Source organism: Scophthalmus maximus, chromosome 14 (assembly GCF_022379125.1).
Source record: "Scophthalmus maximus strain ysfricsl-2021 chromosome 14, ASM2237912v1, whole genome shotgun sequence".
Taxonomy (NCBI): domain Eukaryota; kingdom Metazoa; phylum Chordata; class Actinopteri; order Pleuronectiformes; family Scophthalmidae; genus Scophthalmus; species Scophthalmus maximus.
The window spans coordinates 14,598,985-14,619,898 of record NC_061528.1 but is presented as its reverse complement, the minus strand read 5'-3'; the positions used below and the strand labels follow the sequence as shown (position 1 = coordinate 14,619,898).

At 44.5% G+C, this 20,914-nt stretch overlaps 2 protein-coding genes across 2 annotated transcripts in view; one reads left to right on the top strand and one right to left on the bottom strand.

Annotated features, from left to right (window-relative positions):
• The window catches only part of LOC118283008 (general transcription factor IIF subunit 2-like), a 30,249-nt gene extending 9,823 nt beyond the window's left edge, over window positions 1-20,426 (top strand). The window contains exons 5-8 of the mRNA XM_035604624.2: window positions 15,356-15,437; window positions 17,429-17,528; window positions 18,491-18,634; window positions 19,688-20,426. Of these exons, the coding sequence (XP_035460517.1) occupies window positions 15,356-15,437; window positions 17,429-17,528; window positions 18,491-18,634; window positions 19,688-19,822 (461 nt within the window). The 3' untranslated portion in view covers window positions 19,823-20,426. The remainder of the gene's footprint in view (window positions 1-15,355; window positions 15,438-17,428; window positions 17,529-18,490; window positions 18,635-19,687) is intronic.
• On the bottom strand, window positions 3,669-5,655 carry kctd4 (potassium channel tetramerization domain containing 4). The gene has a single exon (XM_035604623.2). The coding sequence runs from the start codon at window positions 5,357-5,359 to the stop codon at window positions 4,583-4,585; it is 777 nt and encodes a 258-aa protein (XP_035460516.1). The 5' UTR covers window positions 5,360-5,655; the 3' UTR covers window positions 3,669-4,582.
• Window positions 20,427-20,914: the final 488 nt, after the last annotated feature.

Below are 20,914 nucleotides of genomic sequence, written 5' to 3'. Positions count from 1 at the left end.
GGACCAGTGAAGAAAAATAGGAAAGCTGTATGCTCAATGCTACGTGACAGCCTCCGGTAAACCGTAGTTCAGGTCTAACAGACGGGTGGGCGACATGGTTGAGGAGGGAATGTGCAGCACTTTCTCACAAATGTCACTGTACAAGGATCAGCCACGACATTTCACAACCAGCTTCCGGTTTCAATGTTGAGGCTGATCGTTAGCGAGTGCCCAGTACTTTCTAAATCTCTCTTACCTGTCATGTGGCAAATGTTTGGTCCGGAAAAAACATTTGCCCATTTCACGCAGGTCGTTTTAACTGGTGTTAAAAATGGCAACAAATGGTCGGACGGACCAAACAACTACACGAGATTGCTTGAAAAAGGAGGGTCGAGGTCCGTTTCCAATCAGACTCTGTAGCTTATATATTTTCTCAACCCCATAAATTGAGGCCATGTCTTTGCAGATGAGTTGAAACAGCAGCCGTCTTCTGCTTCCTTTTCTTTGAGATTCTGTACCATATGGTGTCATCCAAGTGGTACAAACCATCAAATTGCCCCAATAGATGTTTATCTGTCGTCACATGATGCATATCATCATATCACACAGCCTTAATGAATTCACATCCATGTTGGGTCAAAGTGTCTTGATTACCGCGCAGGGTGGAGGTCGGGCCAGGTCATTTCTTCTTCTGTCTTTTTCTGTCTCTGCTCTGCTGGGAATCTCATTTTCTGAATCCGTGTTCGTTTAGTCCGCTCTTTACTGCCTGTGTTGTCTTCATTTGTTTCAATGATCAATAATTAATCCTTGAAGTCATTATAAAGCAGGAAAGCCAGAAATGAGACAAATTGACTATTAACTATTGTCAGCTTCAATGAAAAAGACATTTTTTTTATTACATGAAAACAATTCTCTCTACTCACTTTTTCGTCCTGGCCCCCTGCCTCTCTGCGTGAGCGTCTGTTTTTCATCTCTCGCCCTTTTTCAAAAAGTGTCTGAATAATGCTTGCTGCTCCCTCTTTTGTCTGGGCTGTGAGTGGAAGTGAAAGGGACCTCACCTCCCCTCCTCCTCCTCCTCTTCATCACGCCTCTCTTTGGGGAGTTGAAAGATTAAAAAGAAATTTTCGAGGTATGTTAGTCATTTTCTGGCCGAGCGGCGCCACACCACACTGAGGCATCACGGCGAGAAGGGGGATGGGGGATGGGGGGGGGGGGGGGGGGCAGCTTGTGAGTGAGTGATGTAGGAGTTGAGTTTGCCTGGCAACAGGTGAGAAGAGATCAGAACAGTTACCAGAGATGAGGCTGTCACCAGCTCGCTCCTCTGTACTTCACCTGCTCTCACTTTGGCTCACTTGGACTTTATAAGTAAACCAGTCGCCCTCATGAAAAAAATGCATGGGGCTGATCTGCAATTAAAAAGGCCTAAGGCCTGACGTTGTTGCCAGTCAAGCGTCACGTCTGAACAGCGCCGGTTTCTAGCCTCACTTTTAGTTTGTCGCGCGCCGTGTTACATGTGTGTGTTTTTGTTTGTATGTGAGGAGTGGGCTGTGGATGAAGTTCGCCTGATGTCACAGGTTGATGTGAGCCTGTGAGTCATGATTGGGGGTGGGTGGTGGCGGTTTGATGACTTTGCCTGCTGGAGCAGATGGTTTCAGTCGCCACGGAGGGGTGAGGCGAGCGCTGCCGTTCATTCGGAGGTGGCGGTCTGTCGCTCATCTGAAAAGTGAACTGTGCAAATCCAAGAGGCAGCGAGGGGCAAATGAAATTGAGTCTTTTTCACCATGGCAGGAATAAACTCTGATGGAGAAAAGATGTGTTTGGAATTAATACATTTAAACCTCCCCCCTCCCACCAGTTTCCATAAATGGATGTTGACGCATCCTTGCTTCTCATTGTTTGGACGTAAACCAGCCGAGGCCTGGTTAGCATTTGCTTTGGCATAGGCAGAGCCATCTACTGCCAAAGCAGCTTTTTCATCCTTAATCGCAGCCATTGCACCCTAGTGTGGCATTCTTTGGGTCCTAATATAATCCATCTACCGATTAATGACAGGTGTAGGTCAAATTCATGATTTAGTTTCCTTTGCTCCAGTGATCTTAAAAGACCTCCACTTAAATTAGCTCTGATATACTTTTCTCCTCCTCCACATATTAATGGATTTAATTTGATATTGATTTAATTGTTGCTTATTTATTTATTTATTTAATAATTAATTGATTTTACACATGAAGTTTAAGTTTACCTGTCATGTAGAGTTTTGCTTTTCTAATGCAAAAACTCCTATTCTGCCACATTGGATTGGCCTGTGGTCTGTCTGGATGAAAGCACCAAAAGACATATATTTACATTTTTTATAGTCAAGTGTTTGCTGTTGGCCTGATCGCTGCTGGTTATGGCTTTATCACCTGGATTGATTAAGACATGTAAATGTTAATTATATTTATATTTTTACATTGAAATTTTCATATTTCACGGTATTTATTTCACTGGAGTTGTAACTTCATCTGGCCTGTGTGAGTCACCAACACATTTTCGTTGTATACCGACAATGACACAGTGTCTTCTATCTTATGTCAATGCTTTTTAATCCAGACAAGCTCCTCTGTACAATCCATCAGCCAATGTGGCGTCTATGTATATATCTATCTATCTATCTTTACTCATGAGAGTCAAAGAAAATTAGGATATCATTGCCTCTGTCAGTTTTGATCCCTCTTTTTTCTTTGTGGAAGTTCATTGATGAAATACTTGAGTACCCTTGTAATTAGGATATCGCGTACTTATATATTCAATATAGTGTGGTATTTTAATTTTAGATTTCATTATTATTTCATTTATTAATTTATCACTTAATTTTATTACTCATATTGTTATCAACACTAAATGCAATTTTTTCAAATCATTTAGTCACATACAGTCTAGACTATCCTTTTAACTTGATGAAATCAAAGCAGACAACTGAGTTCCCTTTTCCCACTAATTCAACTCCAATTAAGAGGGAGGATGATGAAATTGGAAATATTGAGTGTAGTGCAGAGAGAGAGGGAATAAAACTAGGTCTTTCTTGAATAAGAAAAGGCAAAGTTTATCTCAGACTGGCCTACTTTAAAGACATCAAATGTTTTTCTGGATCTGGGAGGGTTTGGAGCATGTTTTAATTCAAGTGTTTTTGTGATATTGTGTGACAGGATTGGGAACAACAGAAGTCACAGGACTGGTCCTGATGAGAATGAAAATGTCACCGTCTGGTCGGGCTCCGAACTGGGCCGTTCGTTTAGCCAGTCATTCTAGCGCATCTGAAAATATAACCCAGTCTCCAGGGGCAAAGCCACTTGAGTCAACATTTGTCAAAAGTAGGTGTCGGGCAGCAAAAAAACGCAGGAGCGTTACATTACACCTTTTACTCACCTACTTAGTCGCATTCAACTCATGAAGCAAAGTGTAAAATCAGATATTTATGAAAGGGAAATGTTCTCCCACATTACTGGAGCAGGAGGTTGTGGAAACTCGACTCGGTGGTTAACAGTTCCACACTGTGTAGGCTGAGTTCACGTTGGCCAGGGTTGGATATTTATCTGTTTACCTTTTAAATAATACAATGTATGGCATTAAAGACAGTTTAATGCCACCGTATTACAATACATTAGACTGTACACAGACGGATACAGTTCAAAGCACTTTGAACCGAATGGTTTCAGTATCACATTTATTTGTAAAATATATTCACATTGAAAAGTAGTAGACATTGTCGAGAGGCTCACAGCACTGACAAACACACCGTTCATTTTAGTGCACATGCATCATGCTAGATTCAAAGCCCTTACAATAATCACAGGTCTCTTTGCACTGGAACTCATCTCGGCGACGTGTTGTGAGAGAGAAACGGTTCATGTTGCCTCAGTGGGATTTTGGATGTGAGGTTTTCCTTTCGTCCATCCAGAACAGCCACAGCCCTTCGGGCTCCTTTAGGCTAATAAACTAAACACAAGTTATTAAACCAAGTAAACACAGCTCACACAGTGTATAGCAACACACTCACACACACTTACACACACACTTACACACACAGGCGCGCACAGACTGTTGTAAGAGCTGAATGGCACTACAGTGCACATCACGGCTGGGTTGTGAAGGCCCTTGCGGCTGATGACAAAGCAGCAGAAGCAGTTATTGTGCAGAGACAAGTCCACCGATAAAGCTGTTGATGTTTGATCCCTTCGTCTTCTCCGTGGAAGGCTAAATTACAGCGTGGTACTTATGCCTGTGATATTTCGCCACATCCAATTTCCATATCATGAATGCTAGGCTGATCTGAGTTACTCTAGATTCTATCAATTATGGCTTACAAAGCAGTGCAAAGGTTGATGCCAATATGTCAAATCCTGTGTAAGTAAGTCAACAATGTCCTGTGAGACAGTCCAGTCCTCCTGTTCTCCTTCACTCCCCCCCCCCCACCCACCCCACCCCCCCAGGACACATTATATGTTGCACGAACTTCTAGCCAAAACCTTACGTTAGCAGGGCGGATATGGAATCAGGCACTACCCTTTGATTTTTTTCTCTGCCTCCCCTTCTCCACCTCCTCGCTCCGTTTGCCCCCGTCCTACTTGACGAAGTGCAGGGCCTCAGCCGCCACCACCGATCCTTTGCTGCTGTCGAGGCTGGTGACCAGCTTGAAGCCCGATCTCAGTGCCAGCATCACCGTCTCCAGTTTCAGACAGTCAAGCGTGCACAGGAATGTGCTGTCCTCCTTCAGGACGAGGCGCGAGCCGGGCTCCGACTTGATGAAGTACCGGAACTGGATCACGTTGGACGACACCACGAATTCTTCTGGAAAGCCGTCCAGGCGGCTCTTGGAGATCTGCACCAGCCGCGCTTGGACCTTGTCGATGAAGGTGGGGTCACTGCAGTACACCTTGAGGCCCTGCGACCTCTCGTGGCTGTCCGTCACCTCCAAGAAGGCGGGTTCCCGCTGGGCCGCCCTCTGACTCTCCCAGTCGACCACGGCCTCCACCAGCTCGCTCAGGTGGTAAAAGTTGGCCTCCCGTCGCAGGAGCCCCGCCTCCCGGAAGTCGTCAGGTAGCTGGAGCTCTCCAGTTCGCAGGTAGTTGAGCACATGGCGAAAAACCGGACCGTCTCTATCGATGAACGGGTTGCCCATGGAGTCGGTGTGCTGAACCGCCTTCTTGCCATTGGCCAACTCTTCCAGAAAGGACCCCTGGTGCTTGGAAAGGGTGGTCCGGTGGGCGGTGTATAGGAACCCCCCTACATTGATGGTGATGGTGCCGGAGGAGGGTTTCTTGAAGCTCTTGCTGGGCTGCAGCAGGTCCGGGTTGATGTGCCTCAGTTCACTCTCCATCCTTCCGAGATTCCATTCCATTCTCGAGTCACCGGTCTCCAGCCTCGAACCAGCCTCCTCAGAGCTGGGGTCTCTGCATGTGTGTGTGTGGCGCGAATGGAGCCTGTTTCTTCACTCGCTCTCGGATCTGGCAGCGAGAGCCTGTGGTCCTGCCGAGAAAAATCTGAAAAAGGTGTTGTCAGTTGTCGTGCAGCGAGAGGGAACGTGTTCGAGAGTGTGTGAAGGTGGACGGCCGAGTCCTGTCTGGCAGGAGAGCTCCAGTGAACTGAAGACGGAGGCGCTCAGTGCAGCTCGGTGTCCCTCCTCTCTCTCTCTCTCTCTCTCTCGCTCTCGCTCTCCCCCTTTAGGAGTGGGTGGGCAGACGGCGTCACATGCAGGGAGGAGAGGGAGGGAATATGTGAGCAAACAACAGAAGAGCACAGACTCCAGGAGCTTTTTCCTTTTTGCTCTCTTTCCCTAATTAACTCTGATAAAAAAAAGGTTCTTGCAATTAGCGCGCGTGCAAGCACACGCACACCCTCACACCCTCCTGTCACCAGATGGAGGGGGGGGGGGTTGCTTCCATAATTCTCATGCTGTGAAACTGTCTCAGCTTGCGTGAGTCTGAATATGAAACTCCTTTTGCAGCCAAATCCATCTGTTTACCACACAGCACTTCATGTGAGCTGGAATCTGTTTGCAAAGGGATCCAGTTTACCTCCGTGGGGTTTACTGGCGCGCTCTTACCGCCTCCTCTCTGGTTCTGACAGGCACAAGTAGGCTCTTACGTTAATGAAAGCAACAGGAAATGCCTTTATGTAGATATCCCCTTATTTTTCTTCTTCTGCAGGGAAACATGCCGTCCTCTGTCTCGGCGAACGCTGCCTGTGGATTCATTGTGTGCGTGTTTGCGTGTTTGCGCTCGTGGCTTTGGGGTCCTGCGGAGCAGATGGACCAATTACATTGAATGGCGTTGTGGTCATAGATGCCTGGTTTTGAACTGGCCAGTCATTTGGACCGCTGACCCCCTTAGGGAACTGCAGTCGTTTGGTACGGCCGCATATATAAATGTTATGTAAATGTGCGTGGCATGTACACGAGATGTTTTCAGACGGGATCTCGAGAAAATGTCTAGAAAATTGGGTCCGGATATTTCAGCATCAGGAACATTTCCAGAACTTTCTGCGGCGTCTGTGTAGAGCAGCAGGAGGCAGAAGATGCCGATAACGCCGCTGCGGAGAGCAGTGTTTATCTTTTTTCATGGTCATCAACACGCCCACTCGCTGGCTGGGAAGTTTCCTGATTTTCCTGAAGTTTTCCTGATTTTCCTACTGTATTTCCACATTTTCCAAATTTTCCGAAAATGTCCAGAGCAAAATCTTGGGACGTCTGCGTTCTCAAAAAAATGGCCCCCCCGGAAAATTTCTGGATTATCGGTGCATGTCTGAACACGGCAATAAAGACAGAGCAAGGTCGTTCAGTGTGTACTGAATATATATGGTCTGGCTGCTTCAGCTGCCACATGGGGAGTTAATGATTGAAAAAAAATCTATAATCGATTCATAAGAAAAGAAGAAAAAAAAAGAGCCCTCTCTGCCCATGAATGCTCTTCTCGTTTCTCAAAGACTCTCCATCACAAGTACATAAACTGTCGAGCTAATGGGCTCCACACTCAATTGATGTTTAGCCCCAATTCGGTCCCCAACCACAATTCTGCGGCAGAAATGTGTCAGTGCAGACGGTTTGTAACCTGCTTGAGACAGTCGGAGAAATTGGTGTGTAAGCAGTAATGATGGTAGCAGCAGTAGTAAAGATATACAGCAGATTAGACAATGAATGAGTGTGAAAAAGTTTGGAGTTTTCATAACCAGACCTATAAGATTGTTGACGTGTGGATAAGGGGTAAAAAAAAATATATCAGAACTTTCAGAATCACCAGACGTTGGAGAGTTTAACAACAAAATAAAAAAAACACAACCCTTGTTCAGCCCCTCGTCGGACCTGAAAACCGTTGCTTGGCGTCGTGACGGTGAGTCAACCGCCCTGCTGTACGGCTGCCAGACGATGAATGGAGGCTTTTTAAAAAAACATTGCTGCAAGCTACTGCGCTCAATCGAACCGTTGTACTACAGGCTGGTCGCCACTCTTTCTACTATATCGCTCAAGCCACCGAAGCACACGTGTTATCATCATTAATACCAAGGGCCACGTCCCACTTAGCAAACAGAGAAGAACAGATTCACGATCTCGCGTTTGAGCACTTTGCATCGGCAACAGAAATTGGACAGATGCCTTTTGAGTAGGGGCAAAAAGAGGAATGTTAACCCTTTAGTCTTTAGTCTGAGTCCATTGAAACATTTTTTTCGTGAAATTAAAATTGTGTTGTGAAAGTCATCCCGTCTCTTTTCCCCTCAATAATATATAATAGAAATAAATTCATGTGATTTTGTGGACTGCTTATTCTTCTCAAGACAAGCTGTGTCACATATGTGAAACAGGTTATCAACCAGTTGCACATCAGATCGATTGCTGGAAGTGGAGGATCATTGCATAAGGAATGATCAAAGATTCATTTGAACTGAAAGGCAGAATATAAACACGGTGACTGCAGTGATGATCGATGTGGCTTACTGACAGAAACCCTGCTTTTTTTTTTTTTTTTCCTGTTCGTGTGTTTATCTGGGAGAAGATCTCTGAGTGACGTCTCTCTCTCTCTCTCTCTCTCTCTCTCTCTCTCTCTCTCTCTCTCTCTCTCTCTCTCCCTCTCTCTCGTTCTCTCGCTGCCTCTGCGGCGATTTTCTAATTCTAAGTGATTAGCGGTATCATCATCAACAACACTCAATTGGAATTGCAAACGAGGCCAAGATGCAGCAGAGAGGACTGTGGGAGGTTTGACCTGCTTTCTGCCTCCTGCTCGCTCAAACTGTTCACCGTTGACGACGGTCGCCGTGACTTCAAAGTCAGTGAGAACCCGCTGTCTCGTTTCACGTTACAACCGAGGATGTTTGTGTCAATTTTCGCCCCCAAACGCCGCGAGCGAGGACTCTCCTCAGCTCTTTGAGGCGGTGAATTATTCATCGAGCTGCTCTCCGAGCTTGTGGTGTATCACGGAGCCACTGACTGCTGTGAAGCTGGCATGGCAACCACTTAAAATAGGGTCTTGTATGAGCTCAGAGCTGTCAATCTTTGTGCTCAATTATATTATCTGTAGAGATTCTCTCTTTCTCTCTGTGCGTGCGTGTGTGTGTGTGTGTTTGAGGGTTAAGACTTGGTTTTAGGGTTAGGGTTAGAATTGGGTTTACATTAGGGTGTGGCGTTTAGTTGTGATGGATGGATGGGCCAGGGAATGCATTATACCAATGAGTGTCATCACGTGTGTGTGTTCGTGTGTCAGATACAACAGTTACAGTAGCAGAACTCCTGAAATGGAGATTAGTCAAATCATAGATAGAAGTGAAATAAATTCTGGGTGTTGAAATATCAACCTGTCTTTAAGTTGAGCAGTTTGATCACAATCATTATTCACCTGAACAATAGTTTAGCTTTCACCTATTTTTGAGAAAATTGGTATTATCTCCAGCTTCAATTTGACAGGAGGGAAAAACACACTAAAAAGTATTAGCAACAAAAACAATTCAAATTGAACTTAATTTTTGATATTTCTTTTCTTTTTCTGTAGGATTCTTACTCCCTTTTTAATTTTTTTTATAATTTAATTTAGTTTTTGGGATGCTATGAGCCGTTTGTCATTTCACACGCAACCAAAATGTCAAAGATATGACAATACATTTCAAGAGACCAATTTGCACAGACTATAATTTGGACAATAAGATTACACTTTGAAGAGTGGGCTAGGACACTCGGAGGCTCTGTTGTTATGAGTGTTACAGAACACGCTGTGTTGTTGCTCAGCCACAACAAAGAGGAAATAACTTTTCAAAACATTTTCCGTAGTCTCCAGATACACCGGGGACGGAGAACCACTTTCCTATCAAGGGCCATACGACATCACTGAACACGTATCACACCAACCGCTCTGAGGGCGTCCGATGTCAGTTGATGACGGTATTCACCTTTGGTAAAGACAGTCATTCTCCCTCGTGTCACACTCATCACTGATCCCACGCACAAAAATGACTGGTGTATTTTGGATTTCCGAGTTGTCTCGTGGGCTTGCGTGCGGCCTGGAGGTTCCTCACCCTCGAAACGTATTCCACCTCTTCAAACGCACGATGCACCATTTTGAAAGAAACCTCGCAGATGGTCAGAGTGCGAAAAAATGGACCTCGGGCAAGTTCTCACCACGTTATATTGAAGCCTATCCGTTGCATATGGATGGCGCTTATCAAAAAAAATAAATCAAAATGAGTGGGCTGGATTACAGTTGTAGATGTCGGGAAACCCACTTCAGCGTTAATGATTGGAATCATTAGAATTCCTTAATGAAGCAGCCTCTGGGCTTGGTCGTGATGAGCTCTAATGGAAATTTATATTTGGAGATCCAATCGGCGACTCAACCCTCCTCCCCTATTGCCTCCTTTTGACTTCATGTATATCGTTTATGTATATGAAGGAGAAAGAAAAGGAAATCTCCCTCCTTTTGTCTACTCTGTATGCACAAAGACATAAATCCACTTTTGTGTGCACATACGTTTTTGTTTTATCAAACTGGCCCTTTGCGCCCAGACGATGATTCTGTTTCCTCACAGTCAGTATGTAGGTGGATGCGGGCGCTCGCTGTTTGCATATCAATACGTCCGTCTGCTCCCCGAGTCCTTAGGAGCCGTTATTTAAAAAGAACGGCGAAGGGACTTGGCACAGCTCCGCTAGTTGCGTGGCATCGTCGGGGCTCGCCGACGAGAGCAGCTGTCATTATGTGCGCCGGCCGAGGCTATTTATAGCGCCCGTATCATTAGCTCATCACAGGTACCTGCGGACCATCATTAGCAGTGACATCAAAAAAAGGTAATGATGGAGTTCATACTGCTCTTGACGGGCTTTAAAAATGAAAGGTGCATATTTAAAAGGTTCAAATAAAATGAAATCTTAATTTTAAATATGTAGAAGGGTAAAATAATAAATCACACCAATAGGAATTTAATCCGAGCTGGTTTATGTGTGTACCCCATGTGAGAAAACTGAAGTCCCGTCAAACGTGGCACCGTGACCGAGAGTTCATCGGGCTCTAGTCGGATGTCGGTCGAGTTCAGAGGGATGAGAGTGTTGTTTTAGAGAGGCGAGGAAATCATCCAATTGTCTTATCGGAGAGAGCCTGAGGCACAGACACTGAAGAAGTTCATGCAATGAGTCATAAATTAAGTAAACCTTGTAAAGGGGAGAAAAAAGGAATGACAGTTAGGCAGCCATTGTTTTACAGTACTGCTGATAAGGGGCTGGAGTGTGCTTGTATTTACTGCTGTGACTCCAGTATACTGTACTGTATGTAGGCTCTGTGTGTGTGTGCCTGTGTGTGTTTGCAGCTGGAACGCACCGGTGAGGAGGGAGTTTTATCCAGAGACAGAGATGGAGGACGGAGGCCTGGTGGGCGGCAAGCGGTTTTCTTGTGTTTAACATTAGGAAGGTCAGAGCTTTGAGGAAAGGGCCTTGAAGCAGATGGAGGTAAGAGATGAGCGTGAGGGGGCGTACGAGTGACCCGTCTCTCTCTCTCTCTTCCTCTGCCGTCTTCACTTTTTCCTTTCTCTCTTTTGCTCTTAAAGAATTAGCTTCATGTGGCGCTTATGTCATATCTTACATTTCATCCTATGTTTTCATGATTCCACTTGTTGATGAGTGTAGATTTAGAGAGAGATAAAGATGAGGGTACCTTGTGCACCTCATTTCAAGGGGATCAAGATGGGAATAGTGTTTTCCCTGTAATAAGATTATTCTGGTGATGAAAAATATTCCAGTATTCAGCTTCACAAATTCATAATCATCGGTCTCACTGGAATGTTTTCCGTTTGATTTGGTGGCAGATCTGATTTGTAAAAAGTCTGTAAATGTCTTATGAGATTTGTACTTGTGGAGACAAATCTGCAAACGCATGTATCGATCTGTGAATACGTGGACAAATCTGTGGTCAATTGGTGTTTATGACTCGGTACACATTTGCAGATTCTTTAACACATTTACAAAAGTCTGAGATGGAGTCACACACACATGGCACGGCACTGCATTATCCAATCAGATACACGCAAGCTCACACTGCTGGTTGAAGACTGACATATGTATGAGTTGAGGCTGCAGACTAAAAGATTTCAAATTTCAAAAAATATGTATCTGGGGGTGTGGAGTTAGAAAGACGTGAGCTTACCAGACCTGCTTGCTTGGGTTTCTCAGTGATATTGCATGGTCTCGGCCTTGCAATGTAAACTGCTTTGAGGCTAAATGTATGTTGCGATGTAGCGCAATACAAATAAAACTGAACTGAATTGAATATCCACTCGCGGCTCAAGGCTAAATAAGCTGCTGCACATCGCACAGAAACCTGCGAACCGTCAGCTTTGGAGTTGTAGAAGAACGTGTGGAATAAAGAAAGATGAAATGGAGACTTTTCTTCATCGGATCGATGAGTAACAGAAGTCGTTTTGCGGCCTCGGTGGCTGGAGCGGCGCGCGAATTAGGATATTGAATATCTGCCGTTAAGGGTGTGGACCACAGCATCGATCCGGCACTTAAGAGTTTCATTGTGAAGCCAACATGTGGGAGATGATCTCATGTGTTCCTCCCACACACAGAAGCCTTGAGCTACACTGGCGGTGGTCAGTGCCCAACCCATCCTCTCTCGCTCTCCGTGTGCCTGTCCATGATTAGAAAGTCACTTCTCTCCTACACACAGTGTCCCTCTGGATCCTGGAGCGAGGAGGAATCACGAAGACTTGATTGGAAGGAGGGAGAGCAGCTTCCATTCTGTTTGTGGCCTTGACCCTGTATCGGCCGTACAGTAGCTGCTGCACAACGGGGGGGTGTAGGATGTTCTGTGCATGTGTGCGCACATGTTTCTCGCGTGTGGGTGTGTTTTTTCAGACATGTTGCTGGCAAGTGCTGCCACACTCTTCAGCCAATAATTGCATGTAATTGCATCCATTTGTGGGGAAAAAAGGCAGACGATGGAGCATTAGTGAGATCCTTGACACGAGCGCTGCACAGAGATCGTTGACTCGAGATCGCAGCTGACCCTCGCCGGCGCTCGATGGAATTTTTCCTCTTTCTTTATTTTTTGCATGACGCATGATGTCAGGTGGCGTGTGACGGTTACTATGGTGATCGTGGCTGGCACCCTCGCTTTTGTCCAACTTTGGATTGACGCTGAATAGGCCAAGGCTGTAAATATTCTCCCGTCTTTCTTACCGTGAGCACAAGAAGAGGAAAAGCCAACAATGAATCGATCCGACTGACACACGGCCACATATCTTCTTTTTTCCTCTTTGTGCCACATTGTTGTCAGAAACCTGTTCGGAACACAACAAATGAGACGCACCGTCGCTCTGGGCGACACGTTTCTTCCTTACAATAAACATGGGTGTTGGAGTTTTTTTGTGTCAGTAGAGCTCACACCTAATTTCTGCTGTAAATAGTCACCAGTGCACCGACCGAGGAATCATCTGCTGAGGAAAATAGTCTAGTTAATGAAATAGTTTGATTCATGTTTGCTAAAAACTAGTGTTAGAGAATTCTGTCTTTTATAATAACTAATCAATAAATGTGACATTAATGAAAGTAAACAATATCAGCCTTTATGCTGCTGCATAAAGGCTGATTATTTTTATATTACTGCAAACTTTATACTGCTGCAAATTTTCTTTGTGAAAGATGGTTCGAGGAGCCACTAACCCAAAAACAATTTAGCAATACCAAAAAAATGTATGAACACTAGAACAGTAACATCTCGTCATGTAGTAGGCAATGAATTTGCATAATTTATAGCACAATAACAAAACAAAAAAAAGAAGTGCTGCAGCTGGTCGGGGAGTTATTCTCCCAAATCAACAAAACACTTGAAGAACTGGGTCAACACACGGTGGGTTAACCACAAAACAACAATAACCATGTTCCGTCTATTCAGGATCCATTGATAATTTCCGTTTTTTAAACAAACATCTAGTCTTTCTAAATTATTTCTCCACCATTTAATCATTTCACAAATCGTTAAATTGCGACTTTAAACCTCGATTGAGGAGTGGGTGAATAATTGATGTTTACAAAATGGCATCGCTGCCAGATGAAAAGTCTCTGGTGACTTGAGTGTGAACAGCGAAGCGCGTGGGATTCGCAGTAGCTGTGCCGTGATTGGCCTGGAAAATCAGTTAGTGCTGACGCTTTAATTTCAGAGACAAATACATCATTTTTTACAGTTGGTAATCTCATGTGGGAGGACGTCAGTGAAATGGTAACGTGCACAATCATCATTATTATCTGCACAATACATAAGACGCCACAGAGCATTTTAAGCATTTCAGGTCGCTGCAGGTGACGAGAACGAGAGAGAGAGAGAGAGAGAGAGAGAGAGAGAGAGAGAGAGAGAGAGAGAGAGAGAGAGAGAGAGAGAGAGAGAGAGAGAGAGAGAGAGAGAGAGAGAGAGAGAGAGAGAGAGAGAGAGAGAGAGAGAGAGAGAGAGAGAGAGAGAGAGAGAGAGAGAGAGAGAGAGAGAGAGAGAGAGAGAGAGAGAGAGAGACTTCTCTTTGCATCTCCACCCGGTGTGTTTTTAAGTGGACCGAGACAATGGGAATAAGGATGCAAGTGAGGAAAGCGTGGACACGAGGGAGGAAACTGGCCTGTGTTTCCTTCGAGGATCTACCAACTCTTAGTTTACAGCACTTCACACCTCGGGGATCCCACTGCTCTGCAGGGGCACGTTAAAATACAAATGGTACAAAGAAAAGCATTTATCCGTTTTAAGGTCTCAGCCTCCTCCACAGATCTCTGTAGATGAACTCTCTCTCTCTTTGTTCTTTTCTCTCTTTCCGCAGGTTTTGTTCACTGTTGGGTCTGAAACGCTGCCGCTTCTCTCAACTTTAAGATTAAAAAAAAAAAGCGATGCCAAATCACACAACAATGCACAATACACGGAGCCGCTGCCAATACAACGCCGACGCGTTCAAAAAAGCGAATAAACAATGAAAGGGGCTCGCGACAATGACTGGAGAGGACCAGGAGAGTCATCAGACGGTTGAGGGGGGGGGGGGGGAAGGGTCGTGGGTTGGACGGTTGAATAATTGGCCCAGTGCACCGTTTGTGAAAGAACAGCTTGTAAAATGAACGCGAAAAATGAAAAGGGCGTGTTCAAGGTGAATCGCTAACAGCTGAAAATGTCAAGCTGCGAGAGGTGACTGCATGATGAGAGGCTGACTGAAACCATAACTGGTTCAGGGCTGAAACCTACAGGCTGTTCATGTATTAATGTCCATGAGTGCGTCATTTATAGATGAAGAAAAATAGCTTTTTTATTCATATTTCCTGTAGAAAGACCACTGAGATACAGGTGCAGCTGCAGATGCTCAATGCTTTTGAGGCTGCTTCCACCAGCTGTGCACACCTGGATTCTTAGTCAGGGTCTGTCTGCTTGACGGCTGCTGTTGTAATGACCGAGGGACTTGTGGCGTTGGACTGATGAAAGGTCAAACTCGATGTCACGTGGCTCGTGCTCAGGTTGGCTATATGTGTGGCTTTCTACTCAGTGAGTAGAGGAAGCGGACTCACATCCACACGTGGGAGATGATGGGAACATCTAATGTCTTTGAAATACAACAGCTTTTTGTCATAATGTGTCGAAATAATGGATATTTTAAATATCTCCATATATATATAGTTGGATATTAAAGTTATGGATACTTTGACATTTGTTTTAACACACTCCGAGTGTGTGTGTGTGTGTGTGTGTGTGTGTGTGTGTGTGTGTGTGTGTGTGTGTGTGTGTGTGTGTGTGTGTGTGTGTGTGTGTGTGTGTGTGTGTGTGTGTGTGTGTGTGTGTGTGTGTGTGTGTGTGTGTGTGTGTGTGTGTGTGGTGATTGAGCAGCTGAGTCACTGTGTTTGTTGTAGACGAGCTCAGTCTGGAGGGGATGGTGGTGCACAGAGCTGAATGCAGGCCAGTCGTCAATGACAACTACATGAAGCTGAAGAAGTGAGTGAACTTTTATAGTTGTCTATGTCTCTGAACTGTGAAATCGAATATTTGGCTGAATTTATGAGTTAAAAAACTATCAGCACATTCCTGCTATCTCATGAAAACGTAGTAACCGAGTTCACGCTTGATGTTTTAGAGACGCACCTGACGACGACGACGACAACGTGCATCTTAATAATCCACAGCATTCCCACTACAATAAAGGAGCAGACACACAAATGAATTATTCATAAAAATTTGGGGAACGTTAATCACAACAACTGTCCACACAAATGCACAAAAAGGTTCAGGGCAGAATTTTAGAGTTTTCTAAAACTGTGCTGTTGAATTTGCTTCTCTCTGGCCTGCTCAAGTGATGTGAATCCACTCCAGCAGGAGAAGAGAAGGTGTGACGTGTCGACAAGGGCGTCGCTGCTGCAACTGTTAATGTGTTTGCACACTAAACACTCAAGTCCGCTCTATCTTCTTTTTTCAAAACTGCCCTACTTTATTGAAATACGTTATTCCAGCCAGAGTTTGGATTCTAACCGTATCGCTATAGCAACGGTATCACTGTGTGGCAGACGCACTGCTGCAACACAACCCGGAGGCTAAGCACAACGCCGCAGTTTGCTTCGGCGCGCGAGGCCACGACAGAGTCGGCCGGTCGAATGAGTGAGACCCACTGCACACGACGGGAACGAGAGCGTCTGTGCAGATCATCTGGCCCCGATCCCCAGTAGCCGTAGTCTAGTAGGATAAGAGCAATCGGGGATCATCCACCCCAAAACATAGTTCCTTCAGTAGTTGCTGGCTATATGTCAGTTGCTGATTGTTGCCATGCAAGCTATTTTATGATGATATCTTTAAACTTCATTCATAACTGTCACATAGACTGTGACCTAGACCTCCCTGCAGTCAACGAAAACCAGCGAGTGTTTAAGTTTTTTCAATTTTCATATCAACGCATTTCCTCTTAATTTCAGTGACAGTGTGACTCACAAGTGACACAGTATTAATATCTCTGCTTTAGTCCCTCACTTAACTCCTGCTGATGCTTTTTAACTATGATGGGGCTGGGCCTCATATAGTTCTTTGCCCTGGGCCTCCAAATCACTAAAACCGCCACTGCTGATCCCTCTGACATTTCAGTTCACACTGAGCTCCGATCTGTTGTATTTCATTTCTCCGTCTCGACAAAGGGACGTCTGCGCTTTTCTCTCCAGTTTTATCATCTCCCATTTGGATGGCAGCTGACAAATGTTCCTTCAAATGTTCCATCATGACTGTGTGTGTGTGTGTGTGTGTGTGTGTGTGTGTGTGTGTGTGTGTGTGTGTGTGTGTGTGTGTGTGTGTGTGTGTGTGTGTGTGTGTGTGTGTGTGTGTGTGTGTGTGTGTGTGTGTGTGTGTGTGTGTGTGTGTGTGTGGGGGGGGGGGGGGGGGGACGACACACATTTCAAGAACAGTTTTGCCAGAAACGTCACCTCACTTTTCGGCTTAATTAATTATGATTAGTATTTGCAACGTAGATTTGCATTCAAATCATCTTTATTAATTTGTTAATTACATAGATGTGTGTGTTTTCATCTCTCATGATTCAGGGGGGGTCATGATTTTGTGTTCATCCACGTACAGTGTGGAGGATGAAATGTGTGACTCATTTACAAAATAAATCTGTGAGCTTTACTTAGTGTTTGTAGTGGAGATTATCATTATGATAATATAACTGTGATAATATCAGGACACCGGGGAGCTCCACTCATCTGTGTTTAATATTTTTTTCAAAGTTCCCTAATCTTTGTTGTTGTTGTGTCTGGCCATCGAACTGATTGAGATCTGTTCGATGAGCGGCCCCGTCGCGACGGATGGAAGTCAACAAAACATAAATAGAAAGTGGCCGCCGGCACTGACGGGGTTAGTTTAACCTCGAGGTGCCGACAGACACGTGTCAATCAAGTTAGATCACAAACGGAGCAAACTTTGTCTCTCTCTCTTTGTGTGTGTGTCAGGTTGCAGCTCAAAGAGTCCACCAAGCCTCAGCGTCTATCCCAGCAGCTAGAGAGAGCCATCACCACGGTCTTCAAGCCGGTGGCCAACCACGATTTCAATGTGAGAACTGTTGACAGTGTGTGTGTGTGTGTGTGTGTGTGTGTGTGTGTGTGTGTGTGTGTGTGCGCGTGTGCTTGTGTGTGTTTTAACAGCATGGTATTTCTTAGATGATTTTGATTTGATAAATTCATAGAAAGTTAAAACCAGTAGCTGGACTGAAGCCGTTGAAGACTCGACCTGCAAATGTTGCATATAAATATAAAAAGTGTGTGTTGTGCCGTAACACCAGTGGCATCAACGGTGTTTTCGCTTCTGCATGTTGCAGTTTTTTTTCTCTTTCTCCTCTAGAGGATTTCTCAGATTTCCACATCAAGTTCAGTGTCTTTGTACACGTGTTTTCACAGGATGAAAAAAAAATTCTCTGAGACAATGTGTGAAGCTGAAACAGTTTGAGGACGCTGCTTTGTTTTCACGTTGGTGGAACTGAAGGAGTCGAATCACAAAAAAAAGTCTATTACTATTCTGATGATCCACGTTTTTGTTAAACGTAATATCTCTGTGTTCTGGACAAAACATTACGTCACCTTTGCAAGGGGCATTTTGACATTTTTTCCCCATATTTTCAGTCTCTTTTTTTTTCAGCGCTAATGATTATTCAAATGATAGGGAAAATAAAGAGCAGATTAATCAACAATGAATATAGAAATTACTTTCAGTCCTACTAATGTTTTTTGTGTGTCTGAAGAAATGAACTCAACGTCATCGTAGTGATGCCATCAAGTTCATCTCAGCTTTAAAATGATCTGTTTCTTTAAAGTCCCCCTACTTTACAAACAGCACAACTCAAGTCTCAGTAATGAAAAACAGAACTTATAATAACCAGGTTTTTGCACAATCTGCAACTTCAAAACAGAATATTAATTACAGATGATCAGGAGTGAGCAGTAGAATCAGTACTCCACATTAAGTTGTGTTTACGGGCGTGAATCTAGACTGAACACACAAACGTTCCTCACCCTCAGCTGGAGTATGAGAAGAAGAAGAAGTCGGAGGGGAAGATGGTGAGGGCCGAGCGCCAGGTCGTGTTGGACATGCTCTTCTCCACCTTCGAGAAGCACCAGTATTACAACATCAAGGACCTGGTGGACATCACCAGACAACCTGTGGTGAGGAGCAAGCACACACACACACAAAATTTAATTTGATAACAATATAACTGAACAAAAAAACAATACACCTGCCCACTAGCCACCTTGCTTAGTTAAATTTCAACAAAACGCCCACAGCATGACGTTCATGCCTGTTCATACTCTGTTGTGGCTGAATTCTGGGCCAATACGCACGCACGCACGCACGCACGCACGCACGCGGGATGAATCGATACGGTGCAGTGGACTCGTTCCAGCTCGCGGAGAACAACTCTGTGTAGGTGCTGATGAGACCTGCAGGTCCTCCTCTCCCTCCCTGATTGCATCTGATTGCGTAACCATTCGGCTGAGTAGGAGTCAAACGCGGCGATACACTCCGCACTCCGGCGCTTCTCTCCCGAAGCACTTGGCTCAACACTCGAATTAACCGAACGAAAGTAACCGATAATGCCCCATTAGGAAAAGTCTGGAAACGCAGCGCGCTCTTATTCATGAGGCACAGCCGGCTCCATCCCCGCAAGCTCGACGGAGACACCCGGTGGTTCGCCGGAGAGTTTTCTGCTGCTCTGTCAAGTTCCACATTTTCTTCATCATCATGAGAAGGTTAACACGGGGTTAATGGGACAATCAGATGTTAATAGGTCACTCAGCAAAAAGACATTTAAAATGAATTAAAGACATATGTAAATAGGGTGTAAAGAGTTAAATATGGGCTGGAATAAAATGTGAATAACTAAAGGATAGAAATAGATAGAAATAAAATATAAAACTGTGGATATGTTGTTCAATTGGTTGCATTGGTTATGTACAGAGGCATATGTACTGTATGTTGATAAAAATCTGTCCTCCAATGCTCCCGCTCAGTATCGGACATTAGGATTTATTGGATTCGTGCCTGTTCATTAAAACCAAATGGTTCCGTCAAATCAGAAATTAAAGATCTAAGTTAAAACGTGAAGCACACTCGCAGGGGAATTTAAAATGAGTATAAATCAACACCTTGAGGGGATTAATTTGACTCGTTGGGGAAATAAACAATATGTGTAAATGTGTCTCCTCTGTCCACCGCAGACCTACCTGAAGGAAATCATGCGGGAGATCGGGACGTACAACAGCAAGGGAGCTCACAAGAGCACCTGGGAGCTGAAGCCCGAGTACCGACACTACCAGTCTGCCGAGGAAGAGGAGGAGACGAAGGCCGCCTAGAGCCTGTCCCGCTGAGGTTCGTCTCATCACACGAGGAGAGAGTTCAGCTGCTTACTGTTGGAAAAGGATTTCAGCTTTTTCAGGGACTTTCAATTGGAAAAACACTTAATCAGACATGCAGCTACTGTGTGTTTTGAGTTTCTTGGAATTTGAGGAATGTAGTGGCTGTGTGGAAGATGGAAAAAAAGCATCTTGAATGTAGAAGGCAAAATCAGTGAAATTCTCCTTTTAGTAATGTGTAGGTTTGTTTGGGATCTTGTTTTGTTTTATCGCAGTCGACTGTTTTGCTTTTGATTGAATTTGTCTGAGATGAGAGGAACAGTAATGTGACTGAGAGTCGGCCCATGTTGAACTCTACTCTACATGTTTTTTGCGTTCTGATTAAATCTCTCTGAGCCTTCGAAAGCCGTCCCTACTTCTATATACCCGAAACTTCATCACAGCAGAGACACAGCACAAGTAGAGAGACAATGACAGTAACAATGGCTCCTTCTCACCAATCACTCATGTCGTTATAGTTAATAAAATGCTTCCATTCTTTACACGCAGCTCGCAGTTTGGGATCTAAAGGTTTAGCAAATAAAAAAAAATTAAATTAATCTTATGTCTGATGTGTTGCAGTTGCATTATCACTTCTCCCACTTTTCCCGCCTGCAAAAAAGGAGAAATAGAAATAAGAAAAAGTAATTCTGAGTCTACAAACTGTCGTTTAAAAAATGGATCACAGTGATGAGAAGAATTTGTAGTTTGATCAGGCGAAATATGCAAAAAAATATTAGTCCATGTAGTGGTTGGACAGCTGCTGCAGCCAGATGTTTTTTCTTTACAGGAAACTTGAGTGTGTTGTGTGAGAGCGCTGATGTTTTTGCCGTAGGTACATTTCTACGACTGGAGAGCATGACGGCTGGAAACTCTTTTTTCCCGTCATGGTGCACATTAATCGTGTTACTATGGCAACAGTATTTAAATATATTTAAAGGGAGCCAAAGAGGACGGAGACCTGCTGAAATGTAATCATGGAGCGTCTGACATCCCATTTCGCGTGTAAGCGGGCGGTGTCGACTGTCAAAGGGTCAAATTATCTATATCTAC